Source organism: Diadema antillarum, unplaced genomic scaffold (assembly GCF_040938485.1).
Source record: "Diadema antillarum isolate AM-2024a unplaced genomic scaffold, OU_Dant_1.0 scf00000029, whole genome shotgun sequence".
Lineage (NCBI taxonomy): Eukaryota > Metazoa > Echinodermata > Echinoidea > Diadematoida > Diadematidae > Diadema > Diadema antillarum.
This window is the reverse complement of record NW_027270918.1, coordinates 2,597,901-2,617,009: the sequence shown is the minus strand read 5'-3', so window position 1 is coordinate 2,617,009 and position 19,109 is coordinate 2,597,901. Positions and strand designations below refer to the sequence as shown.

General features: G+C 40.4%; 1 protein-coding gene across 1 annotated transcript in view; it reads right to left on the bottom strand.

Moving 5' to 3' along the window:
• Nucleotides 1-19,109, bottom strand: part of LOC139738027 (transmembrane protein 26-like) — a 46,291-nt gene that overhangs the window by 14,647 nt on the left and 12,535 nt on the right. The window contains exon 2 of the mRNA XM_071648696.1: nucleotides 6,824-7,007. Within this exon, the coding sequence (XP_071504797.1) occupies nucleotides 6,824-7,007 (184 nt within the window). The remainder of the gene's footprint in view (nucleotides 1-6,823; nucleotides 7,008-19,109) is intronic.

The window sequence follows — 19,109 nt, the reverse complement described above, 5'->3', positions numbered from 1 at the left end:
TTTAGACAGAGCGATAGTGAGTTCACAGACTCAGATTTATCCTGTTGATGTTGTTGTTGTTGTATAGATTGTTGCCATGAATAGTGTTTCCATGAAATTAACACATAACACACACACACACACACACACACACATGCTTGCAATTCATTTAGATCTTACTGCTCTTCCAAATCCTTGTCAATTCTATGCCTTTGCAAGCCCTTTAATCATCTGTGGTAACTAAATAACAATACTTTAAGTGATGAGGTGGATGAAGTTTCGGTTGCTCTGTCCTAGACAGTGTCTTAATTGGGCAGATTGATTTAATGCTTATCCGCTAAAGATCAACGTTTCAAATTCCACTTACGTTAACAAGCCGCCAGTGCATGGTAACGACAGGTTATTGTGTTTCATTATTCTTTCTCTCCTAACCTCAATGTTTATACCTCTTTTCTTTATAGATAAACACATAATTATCTGTTCATATTCATACACGCACACACCTTGTATAGTGTGTTAAGTATTTACTTTTGTTTTGAAACAAAAGATTGCTTTTAGGTAAATTGTCAAGGGAGGTATCAAAAGCAATGTCTAAGCTATTTGCTGACAGAAGTTACACTCGATAGCCCCTGCAAGCATATAGACCGGTCCTTCCCACTATATTCATCGCTCCTTGATTCACCCCAAAGTTAAGCCATATCCTGCTCACTTGACATAATGGATGGAGGAGCATCCAGAAAACAACTTATGACTCATTGAACCCTCCGTGGGAGAAACGAAAAGACAACAGCAGAATAATAGAACAGAAATACAGGAAGGGGAAAAAAGCGAAGTAGGTGTTGTCTGTATATACCCTTACAAAAAAAGTACCATGGCTTTACCATGGTAATACCATGGTATGGTAATGAACCATGGAAACCTGGTAATTTTGCCCTAATAAAACCATGGTACATTACCATGGTATTACCATGGCAAAATACCATGATATTACTGCTCTTACCATGTACCATGGTATATTACCATGGTATTACTGTGCTTACCAAATACCATGGTACCGGTACCATGGTACAATACCATAGTATTTCTGAGGTGAATTTACCATGTACTGTGGTGACTTGACCATGGTTTTACCATGGTATTACCATGGTATTACCATGGTAAAATTACCATGATATCACAATTTGAAAAGAAAAATAACATTAATGATTGTGTATTTCCAACATGCAGTACTAGTATGTTACCTACTTAACATGGCCTCGAATCGCATACACCTGTTTCTACACTATTGTACAAGACCTACATCCTACTCTACACAGGTCTACCTATCTGTATACCTAGAGTATAGCTACAGCTTGTAACATCGTGCTCCAGTATAGGTCTTTCTTGCCTTAACATTTAGGCCTACCCTTTAAAAAAGAATCAAGCCCACGGTCTATTTTCCCTGGTTCCAACCCGTCCACTCGTGGCCTAGTTCCACCCGTTAAGTTTTCTTCTTCCCGATTGTTTGTGGCTTGATGTGATGCGATTAGTAATCCCTCTCTTAAGAGGGAGTTCAATTTCCAGATATCATCTCCAATCGGAAGTGGGGCACAAAACAAACTCCGAGCTGTGCGCCGAGCACGCAATTGTAACAGCGCAGAGGCGTAGCGAGAGGAGCTCTGAGCTGGTTAATGGGTGTCCATGAAATCATTGACACAGAAACGAAGCGAAGAGTGCATGTCATACACCGTCAAGAAATGTTCATGCACTTCTTGACACGAAATAAGACAAGTGTACGTCGTACACCCATACACAGAGTTCATGAAATCACTGACACAAGAACGTGACGAAGCTGGAGTGTCAGCATCTGTAAGAAATGTCCGTGACATTTTTTTTTTTCACATAAGGACGTGACGAACACCAATATGGAGGGTTTACGAAGTCCTTGTCATGACAATGTGGCAGAGGGGTAGTGTCAAAAACCCAGGAGGAAAATGTATATGTCTGAGAAGTCTTTCACAGGAATTTCTCACCAACGTGGGCATGCCAGACACCAGAGTGAAAATGTGGCAAAGGAATCCTGTCCAACACGAAATTATTGATGTTTCGCTTTGCTTCTTCTGGAACTCAAAATATTGTAACCTCATGCAGATAAATGAGGACATGAACGTTAAGAAAATTAGAATTTCTTCCATTTTCACTTTAAATACCTATCATCCAGTGACTGATTGTCCGCACTCATACCTTCGTTATGAAATTCAATTGTTCTCCATGGATGTAATTATAGGTTATTTCTTTTTGACGAGATTTTACGGTTCCATAGCGTGCTGCACTTTAAGTGCTTTGATAAGAATCTCACACTGCTCAACTTTACAAAGGTTCTGTTTGATCCCTTGTTTTTTGTTTGTTTTTGTTTTTTGTTTAGTGTTCTTCTTTTTTTACGAAGCCACACCTCGTCTCGTTGTTGTGTACAAAGTTGCCGGTCTTTTTCGCAGAAGTTATCATTTCGTTAAGGTTTGACAGAGTGGTGGAGATGGATACTCTGATGGTGTCTGTTGTGTTCCTATTTATGTTCATTTGGCCCCGGAAGATTCTCAAATCAAAATCTTGTATTTTTTTTTTTTTTTTGGTGTTTTATTTTGCCTTTTTTTTTTTGGGGGGGGGGGGGTCTTTTTTCATTGATTTCTGCGAGATGCTTGTCAGAAAAATTTGCTATTTGTTCATCATACTCCAATGTGCTATACTAGCTATCAATGGGTGAGACAGCAGGCATTGCTTGGAAGTATGGAAGACCTCGCAAAAAGACCGTTTCATCCCTTAACCCTTAAATTTTATTCAACTGGGCTGATGATCTGAATCTATGTCATGTCCCACTATTACCTATGCCAGAATAGACCTTGCTATTTAATCAGCTGATTGCAGGTGGCACAAGGAGTAAAAGGTACAGTTAAGAACGAAACGTCTCAAGGCTTGGGAACACTATCTTTATTACTTTACTGCTTTGTTAAGGAATATTCTAGTCACCTCTTTATTTTGTAACATATCATAAAGTTTCACCTAAGTTATATTTTACGACTATTAAACTGAATTACAGGAATATTTTCTCATACGTGTTGTCAAGTTTTGGTGATAATGAGTTACCTTCTATTTGAGTCTCTCCGTACTTCGTAAATGAACGCTGCTACTTTTTCACTTTAAGATAAAGTCTTTCGGTAATAAAATCGTTTGATAGGCTGAACTCTGGCCTATTTAAACCCGAAATGGCGAAATAGCAGGTGCAAGCGCCGCCTCCGCCCAGACATTTTATATGGCCCCCAATCATGATCACCCTTTAGCGATATCCATCCTGCTTTCGGTTGCCTGGGAAGAGGAAATAAATGTCTGTGGTCTGGGGCACGAGTCTAGAGCAGAACCGTCCAGACGCACCCCACCAGGTGCAGTCCGTTCAAGACGCCCCCTCCGCCAAACCATGGATTGATACTTGAAGGAGGTTGCCTTTAAGTAAATCAAAGAGTCGTACTCCGAAAGTTTGATGATGAAGACACGATAAGAGCAATTGATATTCCCTATCAAGAAATGTCTGTGTTTGACGATCATGTGGCGGTTTCTTTTGACGAATCCTTGGTGAATTACGACACTATAAGGTCAGGTGGTAACTGAGATAGTGCCATCTTCGTGAATATTTCTTTGACTGCTACTTCTTTTCGATTTTGGTGGTTTCTGTGGGCCCCAGACGAGGTTGATGATATCGAAGCAATGGTGTGTATAATGTTATGGTCTATATAGCAGATTCTTGTACTGCAATCTCAATATTAAGGTCCTGAATTCGAGTCCAATCTTGCACCCTTGGTCTTCAGCAAGGTAATTGATGTATGTATCTATACCCAGGTGTATAAATGGGTAGCCTGCAAGGAGATGACATTCAAGGTGGCTAGATACAGGACATCATGGTAGATAAGGAGGTAGGCTCTTGGTAGGCTCTTGGCAGGATTCGCAACTCGGGGCCTCTCATTGAAAGTCGACAATCTTGACCACAGTGCCCCCAGAAGTAAAGAAGGTGAAGAAGAATAAGTAGTTTTTGAGATAGGTCGGTAGGAATGAACCTGGCATAGTTTTCCCAGCCACGGAAAGACCATGACATGTCATTGAGAAGTCAGTGTGTCACTGACACGGAACTTTGGCGCCCAACACCAATCCAATATCCTGAAACTCTCCGCGTTTTTTAATAAAGGAAAAAGAAACAACCAACTCAAGATCTAACTGAACACCATACACCGATATTACTGGCTGAACATTTCAGCACAACTCTGGGGCCATTCGAGGAAACACTGGAGGCGCAGCGCGTCCGTGAATATTACACGTCGAGAGAAACGATGGTTGAGGTCGCTTTGTGGTGACGAAACTTCCTTGTTTCCAGTGATCACAAGCGAGCTTGCCGTACCTGTTTTACCGATTTTATTACAACCAAATGTCAGTTTTCTGCAGTTTGGATAGTTTGTGAACCCCCCTGAGCAGTGGTCAGGGGACCAGCTGTTACTGGGAAATCGGAAATGGTTTGCGATTAACAGCAAGGACAAAGTGAACTCGGCTTTACGCAAACCAAGAGCAGAAATTGACAATCAGCATTCGTTGTGTTTTTCGATTTAATATAGTTTTAAATGACAAGAAATGTTCTTGGTGATTTAATCAACAACAAAGTAAAAATTCTAATAGTGACGATAAAAGTAATGACAACTGTAATGTAAATATATAATTAAAAAAGTATACTGATAACAATAATCATCGTGATGAGAATAACAATGTCAAGAAAACTGAAAAATGATAGAAATAACAACGATGAAAATATAACAATTATGATCATAATTATTTAAAATGATTTCTTCAGTACCCAGGTAAGCCTAATTCAGTTCAGCACAATCGTACCACAGGGCCCTGTCATTATTACCCTCCCCCCCCCCCCCCCCCCCCTCCGCGTCACCTGCTACCCATATCATACTCCTGGGTTAAGAAACATAATTATATTGTCCAAGAATAACTGCACCGGACAGCAGTCGAACACATTGATCATCTTTTTTTTCAGACTTAAGAGCCTTATCCACATCATCTTCGTAATTTTGAACTGACAAACTTCATTTCATGAACATTGTTTTTTTATACTAAAACGTGGAGTGGCAAAGCTATTGGAAAATAAGAAACGCAACAACTTCGGGAAAGATATAAATTCTCCTTCTAGTTCAGTTTCTAATCAAACACTGATCTTTCCTTATCCCATTGTAGGTCAATGGGATTAATTTGATATCGATTCACACAAAGCGATACAATCATATCATAGGTTGATGTCGATAGTAATTATTGTTATCGACCGTAGACTGCATCAGCCTTGTGCCATTGAAAAAAATCACTCGTCTTAGGAAGACTGCCTAATTTTGCTTCTCATTAATGTCTTCCTTGTCGCACAATCACTCCCGTATCTGCTTATTAGCTTTCATTCACCTCATTGGTTCCCTCCCTGGAAGAATATCTAGGCACTTGTTTTTTAGCTGAAGAATCCTTCAAGAAAAAAAAATGTCTCGCCTCCTGTTTTCACTTCCACGGGAGCGCATCAAGCGAACTCGCCTGACCCGCCGGCCCGGAAGGCGCCAGATTTCCGCGCGGATGGCTCGCCGGACTGCTGCAAGAGTGTGAACTCGACAAGACAGTGTCTATAAGACGACGTTTTCTCGTCTACGCCCCTCCTTTTTTACCCTCTCTTCCGGAGCACCACTGATGAAAGAATTGAAAGGTGACTACTGTGAGACCTGGGGGATGTCCATGATGTCCCGGTTACGGTGTCGACATGGATCTTCTCCTTCTCGAAGCCTTTATGTCTGAATTACCAACTGAAGAAGACCTGCCTCACATACGCGGGTCTCAACAAAAATGTCATCAAAGTTCACCTAAGTCGCAGTCATAGCGTGAACGCGTGAGAGGATTGACATGCATACAGGTGCAGTCACTAATTGACAGATATGTCGTCAAAAATAATCATCACTGGCGGCTAGGTGATTGAAGGCGCGAAATACTGTGACATTGGCAGAGTGAAGCATGTGAGGCCATTCTCCTGTAGTATCAATCACGCATGCGCGCTACCCGGCATTTGAATGGTCGTTCGTGTTTTCATTCAAGACACTGTTCATGAAGTGGATAATCACCACAATCTCTGTGCAATCGGAATCTTGGAATGCTAATAGCTGGATGAGATATTTCTTGGGAGAAGTCAAATTTTAAGATTGTGAAGTTAGATTTACCTTTCACTCGAGTCATCCTTCGTATTTCTCATTGAACAGTATTGTAGTTATATTATACACGTAATAAAAGTGCGCTATCATTCTATCAATTTGACTTTCTCTACTCGTGTTCAAAGTCTGAGCGAGGTGCAGTATGCAGTTGAATTTTTAGACGATGGGTCCCGAGATTGCCTTTTATCTTCTGTGGATTGCGATGTGGTTCACCTTACAATTTTTTAAAGGTAAAATACACTGAAATCAGATTTAAAACACATTTAGATTCATACCAATGTGTTCAAATTGTGTGTGTGTGTGCGTGTGTGTGTGTGTGTGTGTATGTGTGTGTGTATGTGTGCGTGTGTGTGTGATTCACCAACACAAATAATAATACAGCTGCTTATTTTTGTTCATATTACTTTCGTTGTGAAAATGAGCCTGATAAAGAGAATGAGATTTAAATAAAGAATATCACTAAAAAAGTGTGTGTGCAAGTGTGTGTGTGCGTGCGTGTGTATGTGTCTGTCTGTCTATCGGTGTGTCTGTGTGTGTACTCAGAAGCTGAACTTTTCTTGATCTTTACTCACCGGCATCGTGTCCGCCACAGACGATGACTCGTTGGTCAGTGTGCTGTTGTTGTCCACCATGTAGTTCGGAAAGTTGCTACAGTGCTCCGACGGTCGGAGCAAGGCCCAGAAGTCCAGTTCTATCTGGAGGCGGTCCAGTTCCAGGAACCAGAGGCACGGTATGACGGAGATGAGATAGATCAAGACGCTCGGGCAGAACCTGGAACGAAAGAACGAAGTATCATTTCAATTTCAGATTTCTTTTATTTGTCCCACTTGAGCAAATAAAAACGTAATAGATCAACAACAACGATGATGTGAATAATCAGTAATAGCTAGATCCGCGGGTATGTCATCGAGTGGAGGCTCCACTTCTGACGAGTATTGTAGATGTTGGAGCGGAATTCATTGACAGATTTTGGGAGGTCGCAAGACAAAGAAACAGAAAATGTGAGAGAAAGAAATATATTTATAGGTCTGTATGTATTATATCTGTCACCTATCTTTATAAGTGTATAGAGCCACACAAACGAACGTTTGCTTATATGCAATGTATTTTGTCTTTTTTTGTGTATGTATTTTTGTTTGTTATGATTTGTGAGTATGTGTGCGAACCTCCTTTTATCAAATCTATTTATTTTATCAAGATTCTATTCATTCAGTTATGATGAGTTTGTATACAGACCGTCCAGTGAACGAATATATTTGCCTAAAAACGAATATTATGCTCTTCCGCCTCAGCTAACCAATAACTAGTACACAAATACTTAACATTTGGAAATAGTTACGATGTCAGAAGGAGCTACTCTACGATGCCTGAAGTGCGCATTTCGTTTTCCCCTCGAAATTAATACGATAGAACTTTATTCGTTACAACCATGGACCTAACAGAATGTGATGTTCTCGTTCTCATTCTCATTCTCCTATTCTATCATCAAGAAAATGCGCACCTTGGAAGAGGAGGGGAATAGGTTACGCGCCAAAATTAATCCTTAATGGTAGTACGTCCGCGTCTTAATCTCATAACTTCCTTATTTGTTTGGTTAGGACTTATATTTAGCCTGAACTCGACCTCGTTTGTTTGGTTGCTTTTTTTTACGACCAAAAGACTGTCTGGCCAGTGAGTTGGCGCCAACTTTGGAAGAAGGAAACTGAACCTGCCCTCAGTCTAAGACGGTGTGAAACCTATAATCAGTCTGTAAGAAACCTTGTATCTACTACGGATCTTTGTTGGAAGTATGCCAGGAGCGCCTTGTGTTTCGTCTATTCATTAGCTTGGCGTCAGATACATGACATTTTATGTCATTAATGAGTTTACCCTTTTGTCGTACTGACGCTACTTTCCGTTAAATGAGATCGGTTTGATAACGTTAAACGATGATATCAATAACCAATATTCGAATACATAATTGTGATTAATATTATCGTTATCATTCTAATGTAATATTTATCACAAATGTGAGTATTGTTATCTTAGCAATGCAGTGGGTGATCACTGATCGCTACTGCGAGATTTAAAAAAGAATTGTGATCAAAAGAATATTTGGGCTCTACAAAATATCACTGAGTTAGAGCCAAAAGCTTTTAATAGTCAACTGGCAACATGCGAAGCGCGATCACAAGTAAACTTTGTCCGTGTAGTAGTGTCATGGCTTAGCGTCGTATTATATGCATCGGAACCCCTTCTAACAGCATCCTATCAGTGCGTAGTATCGATGTTGTTCAAGTACAGTTTTTCTTTCAAATTAGTATGTCCTAAGAGTGATGGTATCTACCGTCCTAGATATTACTGCCTCTGAAAACGACTCCTATTATTCTTTCAATTATTGAAGACACCGTAGATTATTCATCTCTAAACTTTTTCATTGCTAGCTTCTATTTCTGTAGGGTACTCTTTTTATAGCATCTGTTCGTTTCTTCCCGTCTCGGCGTGTTCTCTGTTGTTATTGTGAAAGGTCCGGTGTACTATTACATTGTTGTTGCGTGTTTTGCGACTTGCCGTGACGTATGGAACACCACATGATATTTCATTCTGTTTGTCTCTACGAGCACAAGACATTTCACATAATCGCGCATCTGCCCTTGTGTAAATACATCATCACGCTCGCATCCGAAGGATAACATGGCTGAATACTCTAAGGGTACTTGGCCGGCAGATGTGCGTGGAACAGCGGGTGCCTGGGGACTCCTCGGACTCAAAGTGGTCTATCCAGATACCTTATCGCTCCTTTCGATGCGTGATGGTGCGACATCAATTGAGGTGCTGTACGTCTGTGCTACGTTGCCCTAACGCATGCAAACATCATCGGCAGCCAGTTCAGCTCCATGCCAACGTCTTCAACGGCAAAATTAACGCGGTATACAGCAGACCTGGGAAAGAGTCTCTTGACATCCAAATCGCGAGTACTTCAATTCAACAATTTAAGTTTCAGCCGTCGGGGGCTCCTGTCTTGTTAACGCTGAATCAGGTGCGCTATAACACATTGTTTTTTTTTTAGACTATTAACTGTTGATATAATGGACTCTAAACACCAGGGTTTAATTGCAATGGCAATTGAAGAAACATAAAGTACATAACTTTAAGTTGATGCGTGTGCAGAGCCACCTATACCACAGTAAATAAGGTTTTACAATGGAGACATTTTTGTGAGAACGTTCTACAAAATAATTGAGCAGTGTAAATATCACCAACCCATCGCCACTCTCTAGCCGAGCATAGGTGACAGTTTGACATGATGATGCTTCCTTTTCCCATCAGGCATGAAAAAAAAAAAACCCGAGAAGAAGCAATAGAAAACAAAACAAAAAGAAACACTTTGGATCTTATCCGCTTTCACTTCAAACCCGCTCGACGGTGAGTGATGACTGTCGCGTCGCGGGCCCCGAAAGAACTTTCGAAGGTTCCATTTCTTATTCTGATCCAATCATTGGAGACCCTTCTAAATCTGTGTTTCCACATCAAAAGTTGAACTGCTACCGCGTTCCTCGGTGACGCCTATTAAACCCTCATTGACAATTTCAGAGGCTGGCAACAAATCCTGTTCCCCGCGGCTCACCGATCCCCAAGCGAAGCCGTATCATGGGGCCTTCCCTTTCCCCACGAAAATTGGATCATTATCACCCGTGAAAGATAGATGATATCTGCGAAGGTGCATGAACTCGGAACCGGGGGTGTTAGAAAACGACTTTGACCTCCCCAAGTGCGGAATCGCCCGTTTAGGTCTGTTACCAGTAACGCTACTTGTGTTACCTTTAGATCAGCAACCGGGGAATTAAATGGCTGAGAAAATTACCGCGCAAATATTGCCCTTCGGAAGTTCGAGGAGTTGGGTTCTAAGAACATTTTATCTCATACTGTAGCATACATAGGAGTTATTGGAAGCATAACTCGTCATTGGGTATCAATGAGGGTTAAAGAAACAGGTGACGCTGGCTGGATCTTCTCTGCTCTTTCCTGACAGTTGAAAAGAAGCAGTTTACTAGAGTTACAGCTCATCCAGGTGATGTCCTGACGAATTCTAGAAGGGTGGAAACGGCGTGCTGATTGGCATGTCTGTGTTTGATCAAAGACACATTTCCTGAGCAAAACGACAACAGAGGAACATACTCAATGCTTTCCCCCGTTGCTATGGGGAAACCCACTCACGTGCCCCTCCCCAAAATAGCTCGCCGAACTGATAGACCGGTTCCGCTCCCGTTGCATCCCTATCTATCCACTAAGTATCATGAAAAGGGTTGGAGAAAACTCCGTCCATTTCATTTCGATTTCGGAATGTCATAATGTTTGTATTTGATCTAAGCATGGCTTAGTTTTTCTCATTGATGCAATTGTATGGTCACACCGTGCGTCTCGATAGGAGTGTTGTCAGCATGCAATCCATACGAGAAATTTAAAGAGGATGGATTAATATTTTGATGTTGATTTTTTTTTCTATACCATGTTTGGGAATGCCGTAACGTATATGTACAATGTCGTCCGCTGTACCATTCTTTTTACCAATTTATCTTCTTCTGAGTCTTATTAAATCAAACGCTAAACGAAGATATCAAAATGATCAGAAACTATTAATCGGGGGTTCTCCTTTTGGCTTTACACTTGATCAGCAAGATCTCTTAGATTCTGATTGGCGAACGCCCACTCATGATGTATAATATAAACCACAGAATGCGATCTTACAACCATGTGATAGTGACAACCACGCAGTTTGTTCTGGCATACCGTATTCTCGTCATGCGAATAATATCTTTTTCGTGGCGTCCAATGATGTCATGCTCTATGATCGGGACCCGAGAAAACCATAGGATTAGGGTCAGGTAGAAGGTGGCTCAAACAGTGAAAGGTTAACCCTCTGCTTGCCACATCATACCTTCCCATAGGTTTGTGTGTGATATTTGTGTACATTTGACTCACTGGCATAGAAAGGGTTAAAAGAACATCCATCCATTTCATGTAGGCCCCTCCCATAAACCCTCATTACACTTGAGTTTTTCGAACACTCTTGTTATCATCAAAGCATGTTGTGGAACTGCTCAGTCGTTTCATCTGTAAAAGTCGTGCGTGACTCTTTTGTGTGTGAGGGAGGGTGTGTAGGTCCTGGGTTCGACACCATCGGACTTGCCTCAATCAAGTAGTGATGCAGAAAATGAAATTATGATCGATGCAACAATACAAGACCATAGATGTTGTCTGTGGGTTATGATTGTCAAAACATGTCGACGAAATTAGTGTCATATGTGAGAGTCGCGGCTCGGTTTTCGGAGTGACTCTCTGGCAGGTTGCCACTGATGAAGTGCTCCTCGAGTGTAGGAAATGACGGCCTGGAAAATATTTCTTTTCCTTGTTTCCAAGTTCAACATTGTTCAATCAATCAGGTGACTTGGCATAGAGATAGCCAATAAACGTCAGTCTTCATCAAAGAAAACAAGAAGCGAAGAACCAAAAGTTGTCTGGCAATACGAGCAGTCAACATCGCAATGTTAGGTCATGTTGTCCTTGTGCCAGACGAAGTATGTATATGCTCGAGCTATTTTTGCGTTTTTATGTCTGTAAATGAACGCGGATGAAAAGGCTGATCTATTTTCAATGCAATGAAGTGAAATTGATTGAAACATCGGTTAAGAAAGGAAGGGTCAAACGAATGTGAAACTGTTCTTTAAGTGTCAAGAAATGCGTCCCTTGCTTCCTAAGATAGAGAATACACACCGCTCTGTTGGTATTGCATGTACGTAGGTCGATTGGTATTATAACGTCTGGTGGAAAGAAAACTCCCAGACTTGGGAGCGTATATCGTATATATATATGATACTCTTTAGCATGGTCATTACTTAACTATCCTCAAAGATGTTTGTGCTTGCTTTCTTCCTATAGTAAGACATTGCTAAGTTTGTTGCATACGTAAATGCGTCAGTTGGTGAAAAAGGTCCAACCTCAAAATGGCAAAAAAGGGAAAAACCCCTTACTTTTGAGTGTACCACGTGCTTATGACTGATACTCTTCAATGTCAAAAGGAATATTTGTTTTATTTGCTTCCCTACTTCCTAGAAATGCATTGGTAAGTTTGTTGCATACGTAATTGCGTCGATTGGTAAGACACACCTACTCAAAATGGTAGGAAGAAAACCCCCAGACTTGATAGAGCATCACGTGTTTATAAATGAAATTCCCAATTAGGTTCATTAATGAGTTAGAAATACTTCCTTTTTCTTTTTTTTTCTTTGTACTTACTACCAAGAAATGCACAGATAGGCCTATGATTGGTGAATACGTAAATATGTCGGTTTGTAGGTAACTCCTGCTCATAATGACAAGGAGGAAAACACCACACTTTGAAAGTGTATCAGGCGAGTACATGTTGACGCCTAATTCGTTAAAGTTCACATGCTTGGAGATTATTCAGAAATGGGGGAACCGTTCTGACGTCATCCTTCTTTACAAAACACACACGCAGTGGTCGTCCAATCGTTCTATCCACGACGCAAAAACCGCGAACAATTAATAATGACGTCATACGACTAGGGACTGGACAAAGCGAGAAGAATATTGAAGGGGAAATATGAAGATTATTTTCTCAAAGCTTGGAAGCAATCGTCACTTTCCCAAGAAATAACCTCAGAGAGGATGGGAGAGTTATCAAATGGCAACGAAAATCAGATAAAATAAAAGTAGACTCACGACCAATGCCGAGTTCAGTCAACTTTTAGGGCAGTAGCCTTCAACTTCTACCATAAAATGCAGTTTGTAGATCTCAGAGAACGGTATTGTAAAGATAATCTCAAATCTTAAGGTTAAGTTGCCACATTGTTTGGCGAGAGGGGGTGCTTAACTAGAAACGTGTCAAGGTAATTCTTCGAGATCTTTTGAGAGAAGTTCATCGGTAAAGAATGACTTTGATGCAGAAATTCCAGGTTCTCATGTGCGGTTAATGTGTATCGCGTCTCGCAGTAGAAATCTTTTTGTTTTGCCACTCTAATTTTCTGAAGAGGAGAAATCATTACCCCAAGGTCATCGTGATGTATTCGGGGATTTTTATCGTGTGTATGAATGCGTTAATGAAAGAATTTAATCGCTTCACGTTTACTTTTTCTCTTTTTTTTTTAATCAAAGCCTTAGAATGATGCGTTATAGGTTTTGTGATAGTTATACGCTCGATCAACCTATTCTAATTATTTTTAGCATTGCACACGATAACTTCTGAAACTGTTAGAAGAATTCACAAATGTATTATGAGAGTAGATTGCATTTTGATTGCTTCGCGTGGTTAGTGTTTGTGCATATGTCATGTGAGTCTAAGTACTTCCCGTAACACGATGAGACCTACGTGACGCTGTATCAAACGCTGGTGAAAATAAATCTCACAAAGCGATAAGCTTTGGAGAACCACAGCTGCCATAAAGTTCACAAGTTCAGGGTGGCGAAAATCTTGACTTTTTCTTGAAAGAGTGAGAGAAAGGGTGAAGCATTTAACCTTAAGAATTATGTAAAGCATAACTACGTGTCAGCTTTGGTGTAAAATATGACCTAACCTTGTTCAATCAAGTTCTATATCGCGTTTCCCTATCAGTTTCCTCCACCATACGGCTTCCCTTTCTCTGGGTAGAAAGCGTGGAAATTTAAAATAATCGAAGTCAAGCTCGGGTATGGACTAAATAGAAGTAGTCGTGGAACGTAAATGTTTATAGAACTCTTTTACAGCGGCACAGGAGTACATTGCCATTATGGTTACATTTTACCCGTCGTGAGGCAAAAAAAAAAAAAAAAAAATCATTGCCGAGGTGAATGAACGATTTTATCGAATCTCAAAGACTTGTAATGTCATGTTCCGAAAATAAGATACCCACCAAACGGCCAGTTCAGAAATCAAAAAGTCCATGTGTTCAAGGAAATGCCACAAAAAGAAACTATTCTCAGATGGATGAACAGTGAAATCAACCACTGATGATACATTCTCTCTTATGTACTGACAGCGAGAGTGCGGTCATATCGCATAATTGTATTTAAACACAAATTGTATAGGTAGGCATCACAAAGCGATGCGAAGCATAAAAAAACACACACACACAAACGCACGCACACACACACACACACACAGACGCACGCACGCACACACACACACACACACAAACATGCTAACCCGCTAAACAACCGCTAACATGGACAACTACCGTTCACTGTGCCAGGATGGGTTTGTGACGCCGTGACGAGAATGTTCGACAACCAACAACTTTGTCGTGTCTTTCAGAAGCAATGTTCTTTTCCGTGTAAGTATTTTAAACCATGCCCTAAATGCCGAACATGTCCAAAGTCGCAAAGATTCTTACAGACACCAAAGGTACGCACACAATTAGAAACAAACACACACACACGCACAAAAAGGGCATCCATTGATAATTGCAAACTCACTCTCAATCTCTGACAATTTTGCCACATCCTCGTGGCATCATTAATTCTTCTCCTTTCCAAGACGAAAGAGTAAGAGCCGCGTAATGTCTCGGTGGATCACGACTTCGCCAACTAGGAGCTTGACTGGGAATCGCCAGTTCTCTACTTCGTGCGTCCAACTGAGCGGCAAGGTTAAAAATCAACCGTATTGTCATCTTAACAAAAAGGACACACGTTATTCGAATTCTACAAAAAAACGTCGAGCTCGAATGGCAGAACTGACTAAAGAGGGTTATCAGTTTGGAAAACAAAAAATCAAAACAAATGGACTGCATAATGTCAAGGGAGGCTGAAAAGTCTTCAAAATTTGTGCTATCAAAATCAGGCTCCCCTTGGCCTTAGCTCAGGCAAAGCGTTATGAGCAATTTTGTTTCCAAGTAGCTCGACAGATATACCGGGAGGGTACCAGAAAACTGAGGTAATGACTAAATTCTCCCAAAAGCTCTTCTAAACACAAGTCATGGCGCTCCTGGTCATACATGCACTCTTCTCTCCAGCCTTGTAAAACACGTTGCCAACGCAAACCTTCTAAGGAACGAAATCGTTTTCCTGTAATTAGGTTTTATTTTTCTCCTCGGATCTTTTTCTGTTCTTTTCCTAACTTCGACTCCTCAAAACGTTGCTGACTGGGTGCGATCGTTTTGTTTGTGTGGTTTTCTTGAAGGCGAGAGAGATGCAAACAAGACTGTTTGAAGGTGATAGCCCATCGCTGGATGGAGATCGCGTCGGCTTCGTTGACAGATCCCTGCATTGGCTCACGTTGTTAACCCGTCAACTCCCATAAACCATTTTAGGTGATGATTATATCTTCTTATTACAATTTTATCATTCATTTATAGTGTTTGATAAGGTAGCGTAAAAACAAAATATTTTTTATCAATAGGCCAGTTGTTATTCACATCGGATTGTTTTGATTCGGTTGTAGAAATTAAACAAACAAACAAACAAAAGAATTTTAAAAAATGACTCACCAGAAATAATTAATTAAAATGTATCATATTTCGCCGGTTCATGAAGTATGATTGCCAATTACGAACCCGACTTTTTCATAGAATGGCAAAACTCTCAATGTTTGTTGCCTTACACGTCATCTGCCTATTATCATATTTTCCGGAATGCAACCGCTTACCAAATAAAAACGATGACCGACTATTGATAAGTGGTGTCTTCAAATTAGTTAATTGGCCTTAATGGGCTTCCTTCCATGATTTGGTTCGCTGAAACAGAAGTGGGCGTATCCCTTCTGCTTTTTTTTTTGAAGACTAACGAAATAGTTAATTCAATTACCAACGGGATCATATCAAAATGATCAAACAAAACATCCATGATAGAAGTCAATTTCCTAAAATCGTGCGGGATATTTGTGCAGCTGCTATCTCATCGGTTTCATCATCGTCGTTAAAATATTTGTGCTCAAAACACGGAGACCTGGAGAAAATTTCTGCACGACTTTCCAATTCATTGCCTTATTTGCTCTATATACGTATATTTATATAACCGACAAGGATAATAGTTAACGATTGCATGTATTTTGTAATGTAGAAAGTATAGGCACACCTAAATGGGATCTGTTTTTGTTGTAGTTGATGTTACTGACAAGTTAATTTTACTTTCAACTGACTTTCATGTAGAACTGAACCTTGTAATGATGCATCGGAATTACGGGCTCCCTCAAAGAGACTCTTTCGTGGACTCAATTTCTGTTCACTTAAATTCTTCAATTACGTTTGATGCGAGGCAAAGCCCAGTTTCCAATCATACATGCTGCAGAATGGTGATTAAAGAAAGCTAACGAATATGAGATACTGACAGAATTCAAACTAGCTTAGGGGAAATATGTTAGTACCCTAACTCTTTGACCCAAATACGCACATTATCCCAAAGTCTCCGGGATCTCTTCGCCTCATGAGAGTGATGCATCTTGGGTTAGGAGAGAATCGAGCTCCACCCGCAAAGCAGCCGGAATATGAAAATTCTGCTCTCTATACGTCCCTCACTCATCTCCTTGCGCGTGCTTGCATTTCCCGCCAAAGTCCGGAGAAGATCAAGGGAAACGTTCCCCGCGCAGACGACCATCACCACCAGAGCGCGACGTTGACTTGAATTCGACCGATGATTCACACCATAAACAGGACCCACTCCCTTCCCGGTGAGATTTCTGCCAAGTGGTTGTCAAACACGCGTCCGTCACCACATTGTTCCTATACCTTCCAGTGGAACCTATTGAAGCCCACATTCCCGCAGGGAATGTAACTTCTTCTTGTTGTTGTTGTTCTTGTTGTTTATGATGTAAAAAGAGTTCCCGATGAAGAATCTTGATACGGGATTTTAAATCTGCATCCCCCTGTTTGAAATCATAATTCCCGCTGGGAATGTGACTTCCCGATGTATGGCTTTAAGCAAGAATTCTATCTTGATTTCCTCCTCAAAAATTGAACATAATATTATATTCCTTTTGATCTTTTTAAGTCAATATTTCATACAACGCTCAGATTTTTGTTAATTCTACAATCTCGGCTTATAATGAGTAAAAGAGTGATAAAGGAAGGACTTTTGAGTAAAATGATGAAAGACATAGCACACGTATTGCCAAAACTTATCTTTGAAGCAACTTGGAATCATTTGTTTAATGGAAACGATAACAAATAAACTAAATTGAATAATTAAAATGAATACGTAGATAGATAAATAAATCAATAGATAAATAACAAAGAAGCAGTTTCTTCAAGGTAAGATGACAGCAGATGGGACGATGATACTTTATCTGTTTGTGTTTTGTTTGTTTTTGCTAGGGATGAGAATGTTTTCATTTAAAATCTTACCATTAAATAGATCAGACGAAGATTAAGAAGCCGAAGATGTCAACCACCACATCTCCAATGCATGCGGCCATTCGGTTTCTATACAAACCAATTTGGAGCAAACTACAGAAAAGACAGGCTTTCCTTTGAGAAACTCGGTACGATATTTTCGACATGTCTGGCCAGATTATCGGATTATAATACTTATATACATTTGGGACGAGAGATAACGAACATAACGAGATAACGGTCTTCCTCTTGACAGCCTAAGGAAGCCTTAATCCGCAAAACTTCGAGGAACAAGATCGCTGAAAATGGGCAAAGATCATTCATGCCACTATGATAATGACCACTATATCAATCAGCAATGAAAGTCAATAGACACATTCAATTTTCCCATGTCTAAAATCAATGGACAATAATGATTATGATCTCAGCTGAGGTTTGAGATAGAGATAAAGTAAATTCCACCTCTCGGCAAAGTTGATAAAATCTGGTAATGGGAAGAAGAAAACTGAAAAAGTGGCTTCTGCCTTCGAATAGCCTGTGTATAAGTTGTCAAGAATCATTGCTTTCGCTTTCAGATACTTGATGTCGTATGGAGAGCAGATAATTTGTCTATGTGGACCTTTTCCCTACAGTGTTGGCACACACCCCTGATTCCCTTCAGTACATTCTGTCACGAGCTCTATTCTTGCCTTAGAAATGAGAGCTGATCTGGCTAACCTTTTACACTAACTTTTAGAGACAAGTAACTGCCCGAGAGATTTTCACATGACACTCTTGGTGTATGTGTGTGTGTGTGTGTGTGTGTGTGTGTGTGAATGTTTGTTTGTTTGTTTGTTTGTTTTAATCTGGTATCAAAATATTGAAGACGCAAGCAAAGAGACGCGTGAATGAGTGTTCGTATAACATGTGATGTCCTCCTATCGATAGTGACACACGCCTTCTCACCAAACTAGATACAGCTTGCTTCCTGCTTACTTCACGCGGGAACATCCAAACCAGTGAGATTAAGATAAAATTTTCGAAAATGTCAACATCGCCACATTTTCAGTATTAAGTCAGTTGATGCACTGCAGCCTCTAGGGGAAAACTACTATAAATGACAGGGGGAGGGGGTTGAATATATCCGGGATGTAAATGAAGAGTTCTCAAGCTGCACGATTTCTATGTAAAAGGAGACGAAACTGAGCAAAATAGCACAAACTGTCATTACCCCGCTTCCATCGCAACATTGAAGAAAAAAACACCACACCAGTTATTCACTCATTCGTATTCCAATCACAGAAACATTAACTTCTCGTTAATCTTCGTAAGATGATCGGAAACGAAGTCAATTCCCGAGATCAGAATCGCAGATATATCAGGCGCACTGTAATCCCGAAATACGATAAACGATATCAAATTTGCGACCTTCGCTGTTGAGTTCTTTTTGCGGTGTTTTCTTACCCCCAGCGGACACGGCGATCTGAGATTTCGATATCTTACCCAGAGTCAATGTCGGTTGTTCACTGAGGAATGCACTTGTTGCTTTTCATTTGATTAATAAACCATATTGCCTCAAGTAACTGCCTTGAAG